This window comes from Balaenoptera physalus (assembly GCF_965194825.1).
Source record: "Balaenoptera physalus genome assembly, chromosome: 21".
Taxonomy (NCBI): Eukaryota; Metazoa; Chordata; class Mammalia; order Artiodactyla; family Balaenopteridae; genus Balaenoptera; species Balaenoptera physalus.
In genome coordinates this window covers 13792535-13817545 of record NC_138902.1, presented here as the reverse complement: position 1 = coordinate 13817545, position 25011 = coordinate 13792535, and the positions used below count along the sequence as shown (strand labels likewise).

At 33.7% G+C, this 25011-nt stretch overlaps 1 protein-coding gene across 1 annotated transcript in view; it reads left to right on the top strand.

Moving 5' to 3' along the window:
- ADAM2 (ADAM metallopeptidase domain 2) overlaps window positions 1–25011 on the top strand; it is a 99916-nt gene that overhangs the window by 49373 nt on the left and 25532 nt on the right. Inside the window, exons 9-13 of the mRNA XM_082444200.1 lie at window positions 5012–5148; window positions 7775–7952; window positions 12277–12375; window positions 12489–12684; window positions 19017–19122. Coding sequence (XP_082300326.1) covers window positions 5012–5148; window positions 7775–7952; window positions 12277–12375; window positions 12489–12684; window positions 19017–19122 — 716 coding nt within the window. The remainder of the gene's footprint in view (window positions 1–5011; window positions 5149–7774; window positions 7953–12276; window positions 12376–12488; window positions 12685–19016; window positions 19123–25011) is intronic.

Genomic DNA, 25011 nt, shown 5'->3' with positions numbered 1-25011 from the left:
TGGGGAACTACTACAGATATAAATAACATTTAAGAGATAATAGAACAATTTATAACTTAAATAAATTTGAAAACTTAGACAAATAGTACATTGTTAATAGAAGCCCATAATTTACTAAAAGTTACACAAGAAGAACTAGAAATTCAGAATAACACCAAACTATTAAAAGAATTGATATATTATTTAAAAATCTCACAAGGGGAGAAACAATGCTTTTAGGAACACATTCTACACAATTTTGAGGGAACCAATTATTTCAATCTTATATTTGCATTTCCTAATAAGAAGATACATTAGGATAATATGATAAAAATTGATGGGATGTGGAGGAGGCTATCTTAGCTGGGGAGATCAGAGAAAAACTTCGAGGAGAAGGTTTTTAAGAAGAGGAATGAATGATGAGACAAAGGCAGTCATTGCAAGACCTAGGAAGTCAGAACCCATGAAAATGATCATTAAATTCAAGGCTTTCAGATGGAAATGAATATCAAGAACAAGATGGTTGTGAAAATATTGATTGTCGAAGTAAGCAACAGACTAATCATATACAGCCTCATGGATCTTGGTAAATCGTTTTGGATTTTATCCTCTTTGCAAGGAAAAGGCACTGGGAGTTTTGAAGCCAGAGAGAAATATTTCTCTGGTTACCTTATAGAAAAGTGATCATAGAGGGGCGAGGATCCACAACAAGGAGACCATACAGGAGACAACTGCAGATGAATGGTATTAACTGGCGTTTTATTCTTGGATATGCGAGAAGTAGCTTTTATCTGGTATATATCACGAAAGCAGAACATATAGGGCTTGCTAACTTACTGGATACATGCCATGAATGGCATGGAAACATCTGTGATTATGCTCAAGATTATTCTTGAGAAGCTAGGTAGAGGAAGGCAGGGCAGCTGGCTTTGGAGGCAGAGGGGAATGTAAGGGTGGAAGAAAGTTTCATTTTGAACCTGAACCTGTAAAGTTTGAGAGATGCTTGTGGTGGTGAATTTTATATGTCAACTTGGAGGGGTTTGATGAGATTAATATTTAAATCAGTGAAATCTGAGTAAAGCACATTGCCCTCCATAATGTGGGTTGGCCTCATCTAATCAGTTGAAGGCTTGAATAGAACAAAAAGTCCATCCTCTTCAAGCAAGAAGAAATTCTTCAGCAGATTACCTTCAGGCTTCCTCTGTGCCATCGGCTCTCCTGTGTGTCCAGGCTGCCAGCGCACTCTGCAGGTTTAGACTTGCCAGCCTTCAGAATTGTGTGAGCCATTTCCTTATAATAAGCCTCTTCATGTATAATATTCCTTATCATATGTGTGCTATTGATTCTATTTCTCTAGAGAAGCCTGATTAATACAATGGCTAATAATTAAACATAAATATATGCTTAAATATTAAAAGATAGGTACAAGATAGGGTTGATGATGATGAATAGATGATAGATACATAGATAGACAGCTTTATGGCTCCTTTCTCCAGCACCACCTTGTCTCAATAACTATAGTTTTATGGTAAATCATTGAAAATGATAGTGTAAACCCTACTACTTCCTCTTTAGACTGATTTAGCTTTTCTAGGTTTTCTGACTTTCTCTTTTAAAATCAGCTTGTCCATTTCAACAAAAACTACTCAGACTTCGGTTTTGAATTGAATCTTTAGGTCAATTTGACATTTTAACAATACTGATTATCCATGACATTGATAAACATGTGCTTTTTATTGCTTCGTATAATGCTTCATATAATGTAACCAATAAAAAGAAGTACTGTTATACTCACCATTGATCTCAAAAACTGTATGTTGGGCAAAAGAAGCCACAAACAAAAGAATCTTTACTTCGTATGCCATTTTTCTGAAGATAAAGTATAGGAAAGATAAACCATACTGTTAAACATCAGAATAGAAGTTAAATTTTGTGGAGAGATAATTCCTGAAAACTTGCTGGAGAGAACTTCCTGAGTGATAAAAATATTTTGTATCTTATTCACTGTAGTGGTTGTGTAGGTATGTGTCACATGCACACATATATGCACTTCACAAATATGTGTGTATATATGTATGCACAAATAATATGTATAAATAAATTATGAATGTGTATATGTGTGTATATAGATATTGTATATATACATATATGTATGTGTATGTATATTTATATAAAACTGCATCAAGGCACTTAAGATTTGTACACTTGACTTAAGATTAAATTATTTAAAAAGCATGAAGCCATCATACAGAATAAAATGTTATTAGTAATTTCAGAGGGACAATAATCAAAAGAGATTTTTTAAAATTTTAATTTCAGCTATTAAAAATTATCAGGTTGTTTTCTCTTTATAAGTTTCAAACTCATGTATAATGCTACAGAAATTTTAACCCTAAGAATAAGAAAAAGAACAGACTATGTCACCAAAGGAAAATTAATGTATCAATGTTAACATAAAACAGCAAAATGTTTTTCAAGTAAAATAAATATGAATTTTAAGTGATTCATTATTTAGGATGAAACATACTTTGACTATCATTATATGAATAAACCTGAACTCATATGTACCTAGCTAAATAACTCTAAAATAAACAAAGCAATAATTAATCTCTCAGAACAAAATTTAGAAAATTTGAACACTATTGATAAGCTTTGTCTGAAAGGCCTAGGTAGAATCTTGATTCCTAAATTAGAGACTATAAAACATACATGGCAGACACATTTATAGAAAATGACCACATGGTACACAATAAAGGAAGTCTCAATACTTACTTGTCAGGAAATTTCTCAGCCTAGTGATTGGCACATAAGAAGCCATGACAAACACCAGGTGTCGTTTTTGTTATTTGACAGCTGTTGTCCCAAGCAGGCATTATTCACCAAAAGAAACTAGTCCGCTTAGTTGTAAATTTTTTCTAAAAATATTTTTAAAAATCCAATGCTAAATATAATTTTACTTTTTCCCTTGCATTATTTTCATAACAGAGGTAGAAATAACCATAACTTTTAGCAAATTCTCATACTCCAGTCCATATATTTTTCAAGGTTTTCGTACTAGTCTGTTATGGACTAAGTTGTGTCCCCCTAAAATTCATATACTGAAGCCCTAACCCCCAGTGTGGCTGTATTTGGAGAAGGGGCCTTTAAGGGAGTCATTAAGGTTAAAGCAGGTCATAAGCCTGGGCCCCTAATCCAATAGGATTGGTGTCTTTGTGGGAAGAGGAGGAGCCAGCACACAAGGAGGGAAGGCCACTGAGGACGCAGGGCAAAGGCAGCCCTCCAGAAGCCTGGGAGACAGACCTCACCAGAAACTGACCTTGCTGGCACCTTGAGCAACGTTCTCTGTGATATTGTTTGAGGGCAGCCCAAGCTGACTAATAGAAGTAAGAGTGTCAGAAAGGGAATGTAAAGAAATTCCATCTCAAATACAAAACCATGTCTTTGATCCTATGATACACAGAAAGGAGAGACCAGAACATATGCACTAATCAGAAGATAAAGAATAAAAGAGCAGTTGCATATTGGGATTTTATACAAATAACGTGAAATTTTTTGGATGTTGTTATTTCCCTCTTACTGCGCTATGAGTGATAATAAGGAACAGGAGAGATGGAGAAAAAGAAGCAATTGTAGAGATATATTGATAGAATGATTGCCAGGCCTTTTCTACAATATCCTGAAGACAAGAAAAGCTGAATAACTACACTGATAACATAATATTCTCTTATTTATTATATTATTATTTATAATATCCTATTATTTAAATGTTCAAAATTTACCAGAATCCGTCATTTTCTTCCCCATAGAATCAAGCATTCCTCCTCCTCCTCATCTACGTCCCCTTGCCCCCCCTTCTCTTCTTTTTGTTCTTCTCCCTCCCTCCCTCCTCCCTCCCTCTCTCCCCCTCTCTCCTGCACCTCTTTCTCTCTGAAAATGGATGGTACATTCACCTGTGTTATTTTGATAAAGGGACCATTTATCAATGTGTACGCAAGATGTAGGGACTTTGCATTACCTCAGGGCTAGTAATAAAGAAATGTAATTGTCACCCAGGCTTGAAGGAAAGGACAATGTCAGTTTATTAGGGTTATACATGGAAGGTAGAAACCTCTACTCAAGGGTTCAGACAGTCATAGGTACCCTGGAAGTGATGGTAATAAATACCCTGCTCTTTTCTCACCCTTTCCTCCCCATTAGACCAAATCAATGTAAGAGCAGAGGGCAAAGGAACCCTTTGACATAATCCATTGGTATAGTCCTTCTGAGCTGGAGAGTAGGGTGGAAAGTAATGGAAAGTTGACTGAGAGAGGCAAACAGAAGATACCAAAATATATCCCTAGGAACCTATCTTGAAGTATAGTCATCAATGTTATTAGATATATTTGAAGGGATATTGTGATTTGTGGATTTTTCTTAAAAATTGTATGTTCAGTATGGTCTAAGTGTGCTATAATAAGCATCTTACATTTGTTAAAAAGTGATAAAAGCATTTAGTTTTGAAAATAAAGTTTAAGCCACTGTGAAGAGTCAGCATTCTTATCATCAGTCATTATTACCATAATATAAATTAATTCAATGAGCTAATTTATGTTTTTTTTAAATGCATGAAACAGCATATAAAATATTATCTCCTATAATTAAATTATAAATGAGCACAAACTGTTCATTTATAATTGATACTGTGTGTATATGTGTGTGTCTTTAAAGACTTTCTTTTATGAGTACAAACATGGTTATAGCTTTTGTTATATATGATTAACAAGTTATTGGAACAAATATGTTCTTGGCCTGATGCCACCAAATGAACCATACATTTACATTTTTGTAAAATTTCACAATTCACTTTTCATATTTACCTTATATTGATAATGGTACCTGTAACATATTAGGCCAACATGGATGGCACTTCTGTGATTAACATATTTGATGTCTCTATTTTATCATGTGACTATTTTTAATAATTACATTATACTCCAGGTAAATAAATTATCTCCTAAAATGTGAATGTATACATGTATTTTTTTTTTCCCAGCACCCCAGAACCATTAGTCTGGAATCACTTGCAGTTATTATAGCTCAATTACTGAGCCTTAGTATGGGAATAACTTATGATGACATCAACAAATGCCACTGCCCAGGAGCTGTCTGCGTAATGAACCCAGAAGCAATGTAAGATGCTTTGCTTTTATATGCTTTACCTGTATAGTTTATATGAAAATAAGTTTGGTGTATTTTGTTTATGAAAGTCTATGCTATTAAAATAATTATTAATAGTCGAATATAAACTGTGGCCAATGACCCCAGATCAAAATGTGTATTCCAGTGCCCCTGCTGCATATCTCAATATTTCTTGTAATCTAATGTCACACTTGCTTTCTCATGTGACCTACCTCTACATTTATCACTGTTACTTGCATGATTTTATAATTTAATGCATGATTTGATAAGGCAAATATGGGCTTGTGTTCATTATACAAGAATGATTTATTAGAGGAGGCCTTTTGCAGTAGTTATCATGCCTCAAAGCCCTACTGAAGTTTTTGCTATTATCCTCAGTATTTAGAATGTGCTATGAGATTTTACAGAATTAGAACCAAATAGTCAGGAGATTTACGGAAACCATCATCCAGTCAGTGACTGGACCCAGTCTCTTATACTTTTTATTTATTTTATTTTTTTTTAACTGTAACCCAACAGTACATTTTATTTAATTTTATTTAACAGTACACTTAATTTCTTTTATATTATCTCTAATATTTTGCCTTTCTTTCACTTTCCAATTTCTCCCCAAAGAAACTTAATCAACAAAAATCTTAACCTACAATCTTAATGAGTGTTGAAATTTTTTTCATTAATTTTTTAACATAACTTTGATTCTTGTGTAGATACGAAAAAAATAGAAATTCCACTTAAAAATATAAAATTATGGCCTGTATAAAATTGGTGGAATTATTAATACACATATAGAAACCATTCATCTGTGGAAATGCTTTTTTAAAAAGCTTACTTTGACAAATTACAATCTTGCAAAAAATGCTTATTAATCAGATCTTTAAATGCATTGCATCATTTGAATAGCATTGCATCATTCTAAAATTTTGGACAACACAGACATTTTATTCATCATTGAATGGCAAAAAAATGATGTGAAAATCTACTATTTAAAGGAAAATCTGAATAAAAAGGGCATATTTGAAAAGGATTCATTGCTAGTCTTTAAACTGGTGGGAAACATCTTCTAGAATTATTCATCTTTAATGCCTTTTGACACTATCACATTCAGTGATTTTGCACAGGACAGAGTCCTAATAGGACATATGCCTTTCTGAGGCAGCTGTCCTCAATCTAACCTTAAAATTTGGCTTATTAAATGGCAGTACTTAAGGAGTTTAACATGTTATTTTGTTTCTGTAATCCATAGAAAATACATGGCCCACACTGATTTTTTTTACAAAAGACAGACTCTCATTTTTCTGAGGGCTCACAATCAGTAGTCCATGGTTTATTCAGTCTATGTATCCAGCGAGTCAGACATGCTACCTGATATGTTTCCGAATTTCAACTTTCTTTGACATTTTAATATTTTAATTAGGAACTTTGTTTCTTTAGATAAAGAAGTTGTCGTTATGAAACTGTGCTTTTTTGGCTCATTCAAAGGTAGCAATATATCTGAGCTTTGGAAACAATGACTAAGAAAAAAATGTTTAATAAAATACATTGAGATAGAACAGAGTATAGCTTTTTTTTTTTAATTTTAAGTAAAATGAAAGTAAAAGAGAATGGTAGTTTTCAAATACATCCACAAATTGTTGCTACTTCTCCCTTCAAGAGGTAGAGTTTAATTTCCCTCCTGTTGAGTATGGGTTGGATTTGGTGACTTGATTTCATCAAATAGACCATGGTAGAATTGATGGTGTGTGACTTTCAAGATTAGATAATTAAAGAGTTTGCAAATTTCTCTGTACTCTCTCTTTGATCAGGTGCCCAGGTTGAAGCTAGGTGCCATATCATGAGGACAGTTGAGTAACTTTATATAGAGGTCCATATGGCCAGAAACTGGGGCCTATTGCCAATAGAATAAAAGGGCAGATAAAATCACAGCTGTAAACATTACTTCATATAACTTAAATTTATGGTTTCATTTAAGGCCAATGGTCTGCTCCTAGCTTTACAAAAGCTGAATGTAAGTATTACACAAGGAAGTCATGTATCAGAGGCTCTATTATCAAGGAAAAATGGGAGAATAGAGAATGAGAACATCCAGCAAATCTGTGCAAGGATTCAAGCTGCAAATAAATTATCTAATTGGATATAATTATGATTGATAATCTCTTCCTAATGACAACATTAATTTCATTATCAGAAAGTGTACCCCTCTATAAACAAGTTCACACAGTAAGCATCTTGCATTGCCTATTTCTCAATAATATTAAAGTTCTATCAATTTTTCTCCTTTTGTTTTCTGGAGATAGAAATCATCTGAATTGTTGGCAATGTAAGAATAAATCTATTATTTATGGTTAATATAATTAAAGAGTATATTCAAACTGGATGCAACCACAAAAAACACCAAAATTGGTAGTTTGTCCAAAAATCTCTAATGTTTTTCATGGTCCTCATGCGAAAAACATTTTCCTGTAATAATCCACATGACTAGAATTTGAGTCTATTGCCTTAAAATTTAGTAATTTTATATTAGCTATATTTATCATTAGATTATAGACTTTTCTTCTGAGGTTAGTCAATTTACGGAAGCGACGGTTACATAAAAATCTGATGTTTGATGTATTTTTAGTCATTCCAGTGGTGTGAAGATCTTTAGTAACTGCAGCATGGAAGATTTTGCGCATTTTCTTAAGTCAAAGTCCCAGTGTCTTCAAAACCAGCCGCGTTTAGATCCAACATTCAAAGTGGCAGTTTGCGGTAACGGAGAAGTCGAAGAAGGAGAACAATGTGACTGTGGGAATCAGGAGGTTGGTACTAATTTGGCAGATTACACACCAGAATTACATCAAAAATTATTAGTTAATTTTTATACTGTCACACTGCCGTTTTACCTAATTTATCAAACTTCCTTTTCAACAAAGACCTTAAGGATGTATATTGGGATTATATTAATGAGTACACTTAAATATTGGTATATGAATTCAACAGTTTGTAGATTATTCATACTGGGGATTTTCAAGGTCTTAACCCTATAGCTCAGCGGTCCCCAACATTTTTGGCACCAGGGATGGTTTCGTGGAAGACAATTTTTCCACGGACGGGGTGGGGGGGGTTGGTTCAGGTGGTAATGCCAGTGATGGGGAGTGATGGGGAGTGGCAGATGAAGCTTTGCTCGCTCACCCACTTCTCACCTCTCGCTGTATGGCCCGGTTCCTAACAGGCCACGGACTGGTACCGGTCCCCTGCTATAGGTGAGTTGACCTAGGTTTATACTTCCCCTCTTGAGCATACACTTCCTTAGTATGTCTTCTTTTTTTTTAAGTTTTATTTATTTTTTATTGAAGTATAGTTGATCTACAATGTTGTGTTAATTTCTGCTGTACAGCAAAGTGATTCAGTTATATATATATGTATGTATATATATACATATATGTTCTTTATTATATTCTTTTCCATTATAGTTTATCACAAGATATTGAATATAGTTCCCATTGCTATACAATAGGACCTTGTTGTTTATCTGTTCTCTATGTAATAGTTTGCATCAACTAACCCCAAACTCCTAATTCATCCCTCCCCTCCCCCACCTTGGCAACCACAAGTTTGTTCTCTATTCTGTGAGTCTCTTTCAGTTTCATAGATAGGTTCATTTGTGCCATATTTTAGATTCCACATATAAGTGATATCATATGGTATCTGTCTTTCTCTTTCTGACTTAACTTCACTTGGTATGATAATCTCTAGGTCCATCCATGTTGCTGCAAATGGCATTATTTCATTCTTTTTATGGCTGAGTAATATTCCATTATATATATGTACAACATCGTCTTTATCCATTCACCTGTTGATGGACATTTAGGTTGTTTCCATGTCTTGGCTACTGTGAATAGCGCTGCTACGAACATAGGGGCACATATATCTTTTTGAATTATAGTTTTGTCCACATATGTGCTCAGGAGTGGGATTGCTGGTTCATATGGCAACTTTATTTTCAGTTTTTTGGGGAACCTCCTTGCTGTTTTCCATAGTGGATGCACCAGTTTACATTCCTACCAACAGTGTAGGAGGGTCCCCTTTCTCCACACCCTCTCCAGCATTTGTTATTTATAGACTTCTTAATGATGGCCGTTCAGACCAGTGTGAAGTGATACCTCATTGTAGTTTTGGTTTGTATTTCTCTAAAAATTAACTATGTTGAGCATCTTTTCATGTGTCTATTGGCCATCTGTATGTCTTCTTTGGGGAAATGTCTGTTTAGATCTTCTGCCCATTTTTCCATTGGGTTGTTTGTTTTTTTGTTGTTGAGTTGTATGAGCAGTTTGTATATTTTGGAAATTAAGCCCTTGTCAGTTGCATCATTTGCAAATATTTTCTCTGAGTCTGTTGGTTGTCTTTTCATTTAGTTTATGGTTTCCTTTGCTGTACAAAAGCTTGAAAGTTTGATTAGGTCCCTTTTGTTTATTTTTGCTTTTATTTCTATGATTTATGTCAGAGAATATTTTGCCTATATTCTCTTCTAGGAGTTTTATGGTGTCATGTCTTATATTTAAGTCTTTAAGCCATTTTGAGTTTACTTTTGTGTATGGTGTGGGGGAATGGCCCAACTTCATTGATTTACATGTGGCTGTCCAGCTTTCCCAACACCACTTGCCAAAGAGACTTTCTTTTCTCCATTGTATATTCTTGACTCCTTTGTCAAAGATTAATTGACCATAGGTGTGTAGGTTTATTTCTGGGTTCTCTATTCTTTTCCATTGATCCCTGTGTCTGTTTTTGTGCCAATACCACACTGTAGCTTTGTAGTATTGTCTGAAGTCTAGGAGCGTTATGCCTCCTGCTTTGTTCTTTTTCCTCAGGATTGCTTTGGCAATTCGGAGTCTTTTATGGTTCCATATAAATTTTAGGATTAGTTGTTCTAGTTCTGTGAAAAATGTCATGGGTAATTTGATAGAGAGCGCATTAAATCTGTAGATTGCTTTGGGCAGTATGGCCATTTTAACTATATTAATTCTTCCAAGAGCATGGGATATCCTTCCTTTTCTTTGAATCATCTTCAATGTCCTTTATTAATATTTTATAGTTCTTAGCATATAAGTCTTTCACCTCCTTGGTCAGGTTTATTCCTAAGTATTTTTTTTTTTTTTTGGATGCTATCTTAAAAGAGACTTTTTTTTTTTTTTTACATTCCCTTTCTGATATTTCATTATTAGTGTAAAGAAATGCAACCGATTTCTGTATGTTAAATTTATATCCTGCTACCTAGCTGAATTCATTTATCAGTTCTAGTAGTTTTATGTGGAGTCTTTAGGGTTTCCAATATATAGTATCACAACCCACTCATATCAATGGACAGATCTTCTAGACAGAAAATCAATAAGGCAACAGAGATCCTAAATGGTACAATAGAACAGTAAGACTTAATTGATATTTTCAGGACATTACATCCAAAAAAACCCCAGAATACACATTCTTTTCAAGTGCACCTGGAACATTCTCTAAGATTGACCACATACTAGGGCACAAAAGAAGCCTCAACAAATTTAAGAGCATAAAAATTATTTAAAGTATCTTTTCTGACCACAATGGCATGAAACTAGAAATCAACCACAGAAAAGGAAATGAGAAAAAAATGATTACATGGAGACTAAGCAACATGCTACTAAAAAACAATGGGTTAATGATGAAATCAAAGAGGAAGTTAAAAAATACCTTGAGACAAATGACAATGAAAACACAAACATACAAAATCTATGGGATGCAGCAAAAGCAGTTTTTAGAAGGAAGTTCAGAGCTATACAGGCCTTCCTCAAAAAACAAGAAAAATCTCAAATAAACAATGTAACCTACCACCTAAAGGAATTAGAAAAAGAAGAACAAACAAAACCTAAAGTCAGCAGAAGGAAGGAAATAATAAAGATCAGAGAGGAAATAAATAAAATAGAGATTTAAAAATAGAAAAAATCAATAAAATTAAGAGCTGGTTCTTTGAAAGACTGAACAAAATTGACAAACCTCTGGCCAGGCTCACCAAGAAGAAATGAAAAAGGAGAAATAACAACCAATAGCACAGAAATACCAAAAAAAAAAAAAACCGTAGGAGAGTTGAACTATGAACAATTATATGCAAATAAATTCAACAACCTAGAAGAAATGGACAACTTTCTAGAAACATACAGCCCACAAAAATTGAATCAAGAAGAAATAGATTATTTGAACAGACCAGTCACTAGAAGTGAAATAGAATCTGTAATTTTAAAAACTCCCTACAAACAAAAGTCCAGCACCAGATGGCTTCACAGGCAAATTCTACCAACATACAAAGAAGAACTTATACTGATCCTTCTCAAACTCTTCCAAAAGATTGAAGAGGAGGGAACATTCCCAAAGTCATGCTGTGAAGCCACCATCATCCTGATACCAAAATCAGAAAAAGACACTACCAAACAAGAAAATTACAGGCCAATATCTTTGATGAATATAAATGCAAAAATTCTCAACAAAATACTAGCAAACCAAATTCAACAACACATAAACGAGAGCATACACCACGACCAAGTTGGATTCATCCCAGGTTCACAAGGATGGTTCAACATACACAAATCAATTAATGTGATATACCACATCAACAAAAGAAAAGACAAAAATCATATGATTATCTCAATAGATGCAGAAAACACATTTGATAAAATTCAATATCAATTCATGATAAAAACTCTTACCAAAGTGGGTATAGAGAGTCCTTATTAGTTATCTATAGGTCCTTATTTGTTATCTATTTTATAGATAGTAGTGTGCATGTGTCAATCCCAATCTTCCAGTTTATCCTTCCCCCCAACCCCTGCAAATAAACTTATGGTTATCAATGTCTTGGCTTTGCTGGACGCCGGGACTTCAGAAAATCCTACTATGAATATAGTCAAACCTACTGATATAAAGAGCACTGGGTTTAGCACATTAGGTGACCAATAAATGTTAAATAAATGAATGAATAAGTGGTTTTATTTTTTTGTTTGCCAACATTTAAGTTAAGCATCAGTCTGTATATTATATAATATGTTGTCCTCATTAAAATATCTATTTAATGTAAATAAAAGTTGGAACATACTTCAGAGCATTTGATTTGCCTTTCAGGCTTGTGCAGCTCTGCCAGACTCATGCTGTAACCAAGCCACATGTAGACTCAATGTTGGGTCAGCTTGTGCTACTGGACCGTGCTGTGATGCTTGTGCTGTAAGAGCCTTTTAAAAATTTTGTATTACCTACATTAGTAATGTTATCATTTTTTATAATATTTAAATGTTCACATTCTGCTTTACTCAATATCATTTACTTCACTCCACCAGTTTATAGCAAAAGGACAAGTGTGTAGGGTTTCCACTGATGAATGTGATCTCTCTGAATATTGCAATGGTACATCTGCAGCATGTCAAGAAGACCTTTATGTTCAGAATGGGCATCCATGTGCAGAGAATCAATGGGTCTGTGTGAACGGAAAATGTATGAATGGGATAAAACAATGTTCGGAAATATTTGGTGAAGGTATTTATCATAATTTGATTTTCTGTATATGTATTTTTCTGGAAACTGACTAACATATATATCTTTATATATATTAGAAAAGACAAAGGATATTATGAAATGAAGCTATTAATATGTCAAAAATATATTAACCTCTAGAGGTATAAAAATAGAAAAAGATAGTATCACCAGGAAAAAAAAAAACTGAAACAAAACTCAATCATTCCAATAAAAGGCAGCACTCAGAGAAATAAAGAATTGGTGTAAGTCAAGTATTTGTTTTATAATCTAAGATAAATAGAATAATAATAATATAATAATTAGAAACTAAAAACTAATAAAGGGGAGAAAAACAAAAGCAATTAACGTATTTGATTAACCCAAAAGAAGGCAAGAACAGAGTAAATAAAAGAACAAAGGATAGGAAAATAAATAGTAATATGTATTGATATTTACATATTTAGCAATTACATTAAATATAAAACCTGTGTTAAATATTCAATTTAGGGAAAGGATGTAGCAAGAAGTGACGATGCAACTACAAGAAAATGACTAAAAAAATCAAGGTGTATTGCATTGATGATATTTTTAAAGGCTTTAGAGTACAATGAAACCAAAGACAACTAATTTAAATCTCCACAGGAGAGAAACTTTGCCTATCTTAGGGAACAACTGACAGCCATTTATGTTCCTAGGGACATATGCAGACTCTGAAAGTTGAAGATCAAGCTTGGCTTTGCTAGAGATCTTCAAGAAAAAAGAAAGATAAAATAGAAAAGTTTTAGCAGTTGGAATTGAAGGGGAGGGGCTGTCAAAACCATAGGCTATTTTTCCATGAGGTATCGGCATCTTTGGAACTTAAAAGCTGCTCAGAAACTTGGTCAATTTAATAGATTAAAAAAAATTTTTAAAGGCATTACGAATTTTCTTGCAGTCACAAGATGATCAAAGACCAAATGGTAGAGGAATTTTGCCTTTAAAAAAAATCTTAGTCTTCCTCCAGAACCTTTTGCTACATTTTGAAGTGCCTGTGTTGGTAGGCTAGGAAGCTATGCTGAGACTAAAGGGCACATATTTATAAATGTTTGCAAGGCTCTCAGTTATTAGGGTACAAGGGTCACACCCAAGATAACGAGGTGAATCCAGAATAAAACTGTACATCAGCCTTGGCCCATATAATTGCCTGATTGGACTTAGGTGATCACTGCCTTGCCCAATCTGCCTAACTGTTCCAACCATCATATAGTTGGATCATGTCTTATAATACATTCTCTCAGTCTCTTCTTTTTGACTGAAGTGTTTAATCTATTCATGTAAGTAAGGTAGTATTTCCATCTGCTATTTTGCTATGTGTTTTCAGTATATCTTATACTTTACCCTCTATTCCTCAGTAACCTCTTCATTTGTATTGAATAGATATTTTCTAGTGTAATAGTTTAATCTCTTTGTGGTTTCTTTTACTATATATATTTAGTTATTTCTGAGTGGTTTGCTTGGGTGTTACAATTACTATCTTAAGACATTCAATTAATATTGAATTCATATCAAAAGTAAACAAAAAGCATATATATACCTCTGTTTTCCCATCCCTTGTTCTATTTCTGTCAAACATCTTACATCTTTATATAAGCCTAATGAAAAAGTTTTATAATAATTGTTTTATGCAATTATCTTTTAAAGTCTATAGAAGAGAGTCCAAACAATAGATATGTTTATACTATCTATTATATTTTCTTTTACTTTATTTGATAGTTTACTATATTAGCATTGTGTTACTTCATGTAGATCCTGGTTACCTCCTAGTGTCCTTTGATGTCAGCCTTAAGGATGCACTTTAGTAGGTCTTGCTGGAAAGCTTTGCTAAAGATGAGTTCTCTCTCACTGTGTTTATCTTGGAATGCTATCATTTCTCCCTTAATTTTTTGAGGACAGTTTAGCCAAATATAGAATTCTTAGGCTTTTCCTTTCAAAACCCTATAGATATCATCCTACTGTCACCTGGCCTCCTTGTCTTTAATGAAGAGTGGAATCAATTTGACCATGATCTGTGGATCTCTTTAAGATTATTCCATGTGGAGTTTTTAAAGAAATCTTCTTGTAAAAATATAGATTTTTTATATCTATTTATTTTTATATATCTATATATATCTAAAATATATCTATATATTTTTATATCTATTTATAGATATAGATATAAATATACATTAAATTTGAAAAGCTTTCAGTCATTATTTCTTAAAATACTTCCCTGCCCTTTTCTGTTTTTTGCTCAGTCTTGGAATCCCTACGTGCCAGTATTTCATATGCTTGATGTTGTCCCACTGGTCCATGAAACTATTTTCATCATTTGATTTTCTTTCTTTCCTCATACTAGATAATCTCCATTGACCTATCTTCAGGTCAGTAAAACCTCCCAGATTAAATCTATTGATTTTAAAATTTCTGTAGCGAAGTTTTTCATTTTAGTTAATACAGTTTTCAACTTCAGAATTTATATTTGGTTCCCTTTTTTATTTAAAAGACTATATTAGTATTTCCCATTTAGTTTTTAAGAGGTGGTTTCCCCTAGTAATTTGAACATATTTGTAACTTGAACATATTTGTAATAGCTAATTTAAGTCTTTGTCTACTGGATTCAAAATTGGGGATCTCTGAGGACATTTTCTGTTGGCTTTTTTTTTTCTGGATATGTAGCGTAATTTCATCTTTTTGCATATAGTGTAAATTAGAAAAAAAACTAGAAATTTTAGACAATATATTTTAACGATTTTGATTCAGATTTCTCTAAGGTTTGTTGTTGTTGTTGTTTGTCATATTGCTTATTTGTTTACGACTTTCCTGGACTAATTTTTCAGGTTCTGTATTCCATGCTGTGTGCATCTACTGAGTTCTTTGACAGTTTTTTTTTTTTTTCTCCCAAGTTCTTGTTTTTATTTTTAAGCCAGGCTTCCTAGGGATAACTCCAAATTAGTACAATTTAGTGCCAAGCCAATAACCCATCAGATACCCTTCAATGCCTTGACTGTTTATTTTCTACCCTATGCCAAGGATAGCTTCAAGCTTCAAGCTTCAGGCAGTTTGCAAAACCGCCATAGCTTTCACTTCTTGCTTGTTCAGGACCTAAATATAATCCAGAGAAGAGTGACTGGGGACTTCTCTTCCTCAGGATTGTTCTTGGCATGTGTACATCTTTTTAGATCCAGTTATGTGTTAAGCTTTTCAACATTCCTTATGATCATCTAGTTCTCCAAGGTTTCCTTTTAAATTCCCAGCAGGCTCTTGTTTGCCTCAACTGCTGTAATGTTGCTGTCACATTGCTATTATTTCAGTAATTCCCTGAGTGTAAGGCTCTTTTTCCCACTGAGCTGAGCTCTAACTCAAACCAAATAACAAAATCACCCTGGGAACAGAGATTTTCTAGGTAAGTGAAAGTTTGGAAAATTTTCAGACTGTGCTCTGGTGCTTTTAACAAAGCTCAAAATAGGTCAGACCTCTTCATTAGCTGTAAGGCTGCTGGCTTTTGGCTACCATGCCACTGAGGAAAGGTGAAAATATCCCCAAATTAAAACAGCACAGAGCCCTCTGTCTTAACAATTGTATCAGCCAGAATTCCACCAGAGACACAGAATGTTCCCCCCCACCCCACTCTGCACCCTGTTTATTTTATCTTTATATACCCAAATCAGATGCCATCCCCTCAGGCCAGAGCTTCAGGACAAGCAAAGAGGTCTCTCTCACAGCAAGACTAATCCTGCATTTTAGCCTGCTGTCTGTGCTGTGACCTGGGGCTGCGAGCTGGCTAAAAACTTCTAATTGTTAGCATTCCAGGGGACCCAGGAATGCAAACCCCCCTGGCCACTAGAGCCAGGTGATCTCGGGGTGTCCCTGGGAAGCACCACACATAAAAACCAGAGCACAAGATGCACGTAAAGGCTCCCCTCTGGGAAATACTGGCACTCCGGAGCGTGGCAGGGTGAGAACATGAAGTTAGCATTCACCCACCAAAGTCTCTGTGAAGGAGGGTTAGGGCAGGTCCTTAGACATGGATTTCATTAGAAGCCTGCCCCTCAGGCCACAGCTACTAAGATAAGCTGACAGGCCTCCTACACGGAAAGACTGGGCTGACTGCTGCCTCTTGTTGTGCCCTGGGTGTAGCCAGTTAAGAACTCTTTCTCCTGTAGTTATAGTCTTGTAGGAGCCTTGAGCATAAACCACACATCAGAACCATTTCACGGTTCTCTATAGCCTTGTGGGTCTCGTGCACATGAGTGCCTGTTGGTTACCAAAGCCGAATGTTTTAGGGGCTCATCTTTCTGGTGCAGGTCTTAAAAGTTGTGGTGCCTGATGTGAGATCCAAACACTTGACCCCTCAGGGAGGAGCTCCACGTTTTGAGTTCCCTCCCAACTGTGGGTTGCCATTGCCAGGGTGGGTTTACAGCAAGATTGTGTCTCAGCCTTGTCTACCTGCTTCAGTGTGGCTTTCCTCCTGTTTGCTCAGTGTGAAGTGGTCACTCCGCCAGTTTTTAGGTTTTCTTCACTGGAAATTGTTCCATATGTAGCTGTAGATTTGGTGTATTTGTGGGAAGTTGTGAGTTCGGGATCTTTCTACTTTGCCATCTTGAATTGGAACCTCTATTTCCACCAGCATTTTAAAGAGGTTACTCCGTTCTCATAGGGCTTTCATATTTCTGAAGAAAAATCTGTCATATTGTGTCTCTTTTCTCTTTGAGCCATGAAGATTTGTTTTGGTCTTTGGTTTTTAGCAGTCTTCAGATTATATGTTTGAATGTGTGTTTGTGTGGATATGCGTGCATTAATTCTGCTTAGTGTTCCTGAGTGTCTTGGAACTGTGGTGTAAATACTATATTATTATACAGATTTTTAACTTTCAATTTATGTTTATATTTAACTGTCTCTCCATAATTTTTTCAATTTATTTATTTTTGATACATTGCCTCCTTGAAGATTTATATCCTTTGTAATTAATTTTAGTATATATGTACCATGGTTCTCCTACTCAATTACATGTAGATGTCTCTATTTTATATCTTTTCTTGAATATTTTACATAAAGACATATTCCTAGTTAAAATTTTTTTCACTGTCTTCATCTTCAATTTTTGACTTACAGAAACTGTCTTCATTCTAAATGCTTCTCTCATATAGACACTGCATCTTATATAGATACATCCATCTTTTTCTTCTGTTAAGTATATGAAGTAAGAGACTAATCACTTTAATTAAATCAGAAACCAATAACTGTTAATGTTTAGTTAGAGTTTTGATTAGGTTCAGTCTATATCTAGTTCACTCTTGTTTCTAGGGCATAACTCTCCAGGGCTTTCAACTGAGAGATCGTATATTTACTGAGACTCCTTCCCCTGCAAGTATGTAATCACAATGCAGAAACTGCAGAAAAATATGCTCTGCTTTCTGGAAGTCACCTCTTTATATTTTAATCTCCTTTGCTTCACATGTTTAGAAGCAGGAAAATGTCTTAAGAGGGGACTATACTATATGTTGAGGCCCCCTGAGTCTCTAATTTTATCACTATAGTCGTAAAAGATCCTCCAACTTTGTCCTTATTTATGTCCGATGGCCTGCTTCCCTAGCTAAGCTTATAATTTTGATTTCTCACACATAGCTATGTTTCCAAATGACCTCTGGGATGAAAATCAACTGCTTATTTTCAGTTTACTCCTGCCTCTAAGACTTTCAGCTGAGATCCTGATGGGTCCACAGGGGCTCCTCTTATGTTGTGTCGTTTTTCTTCACAGTTAAATCTCCCTATCAAAAGTTTTTGGCTCAGTCCTCCCATTAGAGTAGAATTAATTGAGTCATCATAAATAAATTGCTCTTTAAGTAGACTGAATCTTATGAGAATTAAACATATAATGTGTGTGGATTGAATAGTAAATATGAAAATAAATCAGTTGTGACTCCAAGAATTTTTGGTCTGGGGAAATTAGGATAAAAAAATAAGATATTATTTTAATGATTTGTCTTGAAAACACATTTATATGAAAACACTATTGATCAATAAGTCAATTATTTGTTTAAAAAAAGTTTCTTATATACTTATATATTTCTAGACTTACTAAAAATTAGAAGATAAACTGCATACTGTAGTTAATCCTAAGGTATCTGTTTGGATAGTAGACAAGATGCTTTCAATATTTAAATATTTCATTGAAGTAGTTTTCTTGTGATTTTAAAACTAGGTTTTATTTTCAATTTTGTATTATGCTTTTATTTTGTGCAATATTATAAACAATCTCAGAATTTTAAGTGTACTCATTAATTATTTTAAATTAATGTAAGTTCAATATGACTAACCACAAAATTTTTTTTCAGGTTCAGGTTTTGGTACTCAAGAGTGTTTTGATCAACTTAATTCTAAGACTGATCCATCTGGGAACTGTGGCTCAACTGCTTCAGGGTACACACAGTGTAATCCTAAGTATGTTCTAGGAAATCTCTCTGAGAAACTTTATTTATTGCTTTATATTTGAAAATACCATGAGATAATTTACTTTACATGTAAGCGAAATGTCACTTGATCATGAAGTAAGACTATATTTAATCAAATTATAAATCTCTCAAGTACAGAATGTCTGTACTTATCTTTCTCACACATCCAAACTATCCCTTGTACCATCCCACAGAGCATTTAATTTACATATAGGTACATTAATTATCCATTAGTTAGAAGGACTGATCAGTTTTATTTTGCATGCTGTCACTTTAATTTTACAAAGGATGATCTTTCTTCATAGTGATCTAATAAAAATGCATGAATTTTTACTATCCAGGAAGTAAAACAATGTGTTTAAGAACATATACTCTACAAGCAGACATCTTAGTTTCAAATACTAATCCCAATACTTACCTACTTGTGTGACTTTGGACATGTGCCTCACTTTTCTGATATGTAAAATATGCATATCAATTTCACTAACATCATTGGGCTTGTGCTAGTGTGGAATTTAGATACTCTATGAAAAGCACTTAGAGTGGGACTGACACATATGAGGGTTAATTGTTAACTACTATGATTATTATATATACTAGAACTAGAATGCTACTACTGTTACTGTAATATTTTACTTTGATACTATTTCAAACTAGGTTTGATAGCAAAAATAAAAATTCTGTAAAAAATTTCTTGCTTGCATGAATAGCAAAAAGACTTTCATATAGCCTTTACTCAGTGGTTTACATTTTGCCCATTTGCTTTATCCTTCTGTTTTTCTAACTCTCCTCTCCTTTCCTCCCTTCAAAATGATTTTCCTAAACCATTTGAATGTAAATTGGTTATTATGTTTCCTTATCCTTAAATAAATCATTGTGTTTTCTTGAGAACAATGGTTTTTTTTTTAATGGCTCTATTGTAGCTGTTAACCACTGTTCTCAATAAAACTTCATTCATTATCTCAATAAAGTATTTATAGGTCTTTTGTCTTGTTCAGGAGCAAATCCAGAGTCACAAGTTTGTTAAACTTTAATCTAGAACATTCTTTTTGTTTCCATTTCTTTTCCTGTTTTTGTTTTTTTTAAATACTACAGGCCAATTATTTTGTAATATTTTCCTCAAATTGGGTTTGTTTGATATTTTTCATCATTAGATTCATGTCATAAATTTTGGCAAGCTTGCCACTGAAGTGGTGTTGTACCGTCTAGTGCAATTTTTAAAAGGTACATGCCATTTTCTCTCAATGTTGGATATTTTAAGTCAAATTATTTGGTAAAGTTAATTTTTTTAGGTCTCTATTGTAAAGTTACTCTTTCCCTTTGTGTTTAATGTGTGATCCCGGGGGGAGTTAATATTGAGACCATGGACATATTCTGTTCTTCGAACTTTCACCCACTAGTATTAAGGTTCATTGATGATTTTCTAACTCCATTATTGCCTCCCCCTTTAAACTAGAAATGTATTGTAGAAAGAAGTATTCTTTTTATTTATTTATTTATTTATTTATGTTTGTGTATTTATTTATGTCAGTTCAGACTCAGCAATTGTTATTTGACTCAATAGTATAGAATATATTACAATCATTTATTTTAACGCTTACTTTTTCAAATTGTCTCAATTTTGGCTAGTGAGAGTTTCTTTTAGCTGGCCACAATGTTCTTTTCAAAAGTCTGTATGACACTTTAAAAACTTACACATTTTTCCAGCACAAAAAAAGATGTTCTGGCCCCTGTTATATTTTTCCTACCCTTGTTCTGGGTTCAGCTGTTTCTCTAAGTAGCCCAGATTCCTTTTAGTAAAGAAGAGTATTTAGTAAACATCTGAGAACCAGGTGTGCTTATTTCTGCCGTTTTCCATTATCTCTAAGTCTTCTCAGACAACAAAGCTAGAGCATACATGTATCACATTATTTCTATATCCACGTATTATATCTCTGTTTTTAAAACGTGAACTTATAGTGATAATTTTATTTCCAATCAGACACCACAAATATATACAAAATACATCTTACGTTCATAAGTTGCTTTTTCATACGCTCAAGCCCAGAAGCACAAAAGTTTGTTTCATAACTGCTAAAGCATATACTGACTAAAGGAAGCTTTCTAGCTGTTATGATTATATTTTCTTTTAAATCATTGATCTTTTTATATTAGCTGCTATAAAGTGCTTCTCTGCTAATTGCAATATCTGGGTCATTTGGATATTGATATCTAGTGCTTTATTTGCACCTATATCACATTTTAACTTTTTTGGCATGCATAGCAATTTTTTGACTTTATATTGGATACTATGAGTAATACATAATGGAAACTTTGCATACATTTATGATTTTCTGTATAAGTACTTACAAACATTATATTAGTTTCAGATGTAGAACATAGTGATCCAATATTTTTTATAGATTACACACCATACAAAGTTATTATAAAATACTGACTATATTCCCTATGCTGTATGTTACATCCCTTTGGCTTATTTATTTTGCCATTGGTAGTTTGTACCTCTTAATCCCTTTCACCCATTTTGTGCTTTCCATACCCCTCTCCCCTCTGGTAACTGCTAGTTTGTTCTCTGTATCTGTGAGTCTGTTTCTGTTTTGTTATATTTGTTTGTTTGTTTTATTTTTAGGTTCCACATATAAGTAAAAACATACAATATTTGTTTTTCTCTGTCTGATTTATTTCACAAAGCATGAAGCAATATACTATCCGGGTCCATCCATGTTCTTGCAAATGGCAACATTTCACTTTTTTTTGTGTCTGAGTAATACTCTATTACATATATAATATACAAATAATATAAATATATCTCACATCTTTATCCATTCATCCAATGCTGGGTTCTTAAGTTGCTTCCATATCTTAGCTATTTTAAATAATACTGCTATGAATATTGGGGTACATATATCTCTTTGAAGTAGTGTTTTCATTTTCTTCAGATAAATATCTAGGAGTGGAATTGTTGGATTTTATGGTAGTTCTACTTTAGGAAAGTCCATACTGTTTTCCATTTGGCTGTACCAATTTATATTACAATTTACATTCATACTGACAATTTACTACAGTTTCTCCACATCTGACCAACGTTTGTTTTTTTTTTTTTTTTTTTGGTCTCTTTGATAATAGCCATTCTGACAGGTGTGAGATGATATCTCATTGTGGTTTTGATTTGCATTTCCCTCATGATTAGTGATGTTTAATGTCTTTTCATGTACCTGTTGGCCATCTGTATGCCTTTGGGAAAATGTCTATTCAGGTCCTATGCCTATATTTTAATTGATTTTGGGGGGTTGTTTTTTTATTGAGTTGTATAAGTTCTGTATATATTTTGGATATTAACCCCTTTACAAGTATCTTCTTCCCATTCAGTAGGTTGCCTTTTTGTTTTGATGATGGTTTCCTTTCCTGTGCAGAATCTTTTTAGTTCAATCGGGCCTCATTTGTTTATTTTTGCTTTTGTTGCCTTTGCCTGAGGAGACAGATCAAAAAAGTATATTGCTAAGATCAATGTCAAAGAACACACTGCCTATGTTTTCTTTTAGCAGTTTTATGGTTTTAGGTCTTACATTTAAGTCTTTAATCCATTTTGAGTTTATTTTTTAATATGATGTGAGAAAATGTTCTAGTTTTATTCTTTTACATGTAGCGGTTTAGTTTTCCCAGTACCACTTATTGAAGACACTATTTTGTCTCCTTTGTCATAGATTAATAAACTATATGTGTGTGGTTTTATTTGGGGGCTCTGTATTCTGTTCCATTGATCTGTGTCTTTTTATGTCAGTAGTATACTCTTTTGATTGCTATAGCAATAATTTGAAGTCAGTTGCCTCCAGTTTTGTTTTTTCTCAAGATTGCATTGGTTATTCAGGGTCTTTTGTGGTTCTATACTAATTTCAGGATTTTTAAAAACATTTCTTTGAAAAATGCCATGGTTGCTTTGATAGGGATTGCCTTGAATCTGTGGATTGCTTTGGGTAGTATGGACATTTTACCTATATTAATACTTCTAACATATGAGCATGAAAAATCTTTCCATTCATTTTTGTCTTCTTCAATTAGTTAATGTCATAGTTTTCAGAATACATTCTTTTCACTTTCTTAGTTAAACTTATTCATAGGTAGTTTATTCTTTTTAATTTGGTTGTAAATGGGAATGTTTTCTTGATTTCTCTTTCTGATTGTTCATTATTAGTTTATAGAAATGCAGCAAATTTCTGTTTTAATTTTGTATCCTGCAACTTTACTGAATTCATTTATTTGTTCTAATAGTTTTTTGGTGGAGTCTTTAGGGTTTTCTATATTGTACTATCATGTCATCTGCAAATAGTGACAGTTTTACTTCTTCCCTTCCAATTTGAATGCATTTTATTTCTTTTTCTTGTCTGAGGACTGTGGCTAGGACTTCCAATACCATGTTAAATAGAAGTGGCAAGAGTGGGCATCCTTGTCTTGTTCTTCATGTTAGAGGAAAAGTTTTCAGCATTTCACCATTGAGTATCATGTTAGCTGTGGGTTTGTCATAAATGGCTTTTATTATGTTGAGGTATGTGCCCTCTATACCAACTTTGATGAGAGTTTTTAACATGAATGCATATTCAGTTTTGTCAAATGCTTCTTCTACATATATTGAGATGATCATATGATATTTTTTAAAGTTTTTTTTGATGTGGACCATTTTTAAAGTCTTTATTGAATTTGTTACAATATTGCTTTTGTTTTATGTTTTTTGGGCCACGAGGCATGTGGGATCTTAGCTCCCCGACCAGGGATCAAACCTGCACCCCCTGCATCGGAAGGCGAAGTTTTAACCACTGGGCTGCCAGGGAAGTCCCAATCATATGATTTTTATTTGTTGTTTTGTTAATGTAGTATATCACATTGATTGATTTGCGAATATTGAATTATCCTATCATCCCCGGAATAAATCCCACTTGATCATGATATATGAGACTTTTAATGTATTGTTGAATTTGGTTTGCTAATATTTTGTTGAGGACTTACGCTTCTGTGTTCATAGGTGATAGTGTTCTCTTTTTATAGTGTCTGTCTTGTTTTGGTGATTCTGGGCTTGTAGATCAAGTTTGGAAGTATTCCTTCCTCTTACCTTTTTTTGCACAGTTTGAGAAGGATAGGCATTAACTCCTCTTTAAATGTTTGGTAGAATTCACCTTGTAAGGTTGGGTTAACGGTGATGAATACTTCCAGTTTTTGCTTACCTGCGAAACTTCCTATCTCACCTTCAATTATGAATGATAATCTTGTCAGGTATAATATCCTTGGGTGCAGGGTTTTTTCTTTCAGCACTTTAAATACACTATGTCACTCCCTTCTTCTGGCCTGCAAAATTTCTGCTGAAAAATCAGTTGATTGCCTATAAGGTTCCCTTGTATGTGACTCTTTGTTTTCCTCTTGCTGCCTTTAAAATTCTCTCTTTTTCTTTAACTTTTGCCATTTTATTGATAATTATAATATGTCTTGGTGTGGATCTCTTTGGATTCATCTTGTTTGGGACACTCTTCTTCCTGGACCTGGATATCTGTTTCCTTCTTCAGGTTAGGGAAGTTTTCAACCATTATTTCTTCAAACACTTTTCCTGCTCCCTTCTCACTCTTTCTCCTTCTGGGAACCCTTAATTCAAATGTTAGTATGCTTGATCTTGTCCCAGAGATCCCTTAAACTATTCTCATTTATTTATTTGTTTTTTGCTTTTTGCTTTTCTGTATGGGTAATTTCCACTATTCTTTCTTCCATGTCATTTATGCATTATTCTGTATCACCTAATCTGCTGTTGATTCCTTCTAGTGTATTTTTCATTACAGTTATTGTATTCTTCAGCTCTGACTGGTTGTTTTTTATATTTTCTAAGTCTTTGTTGAAG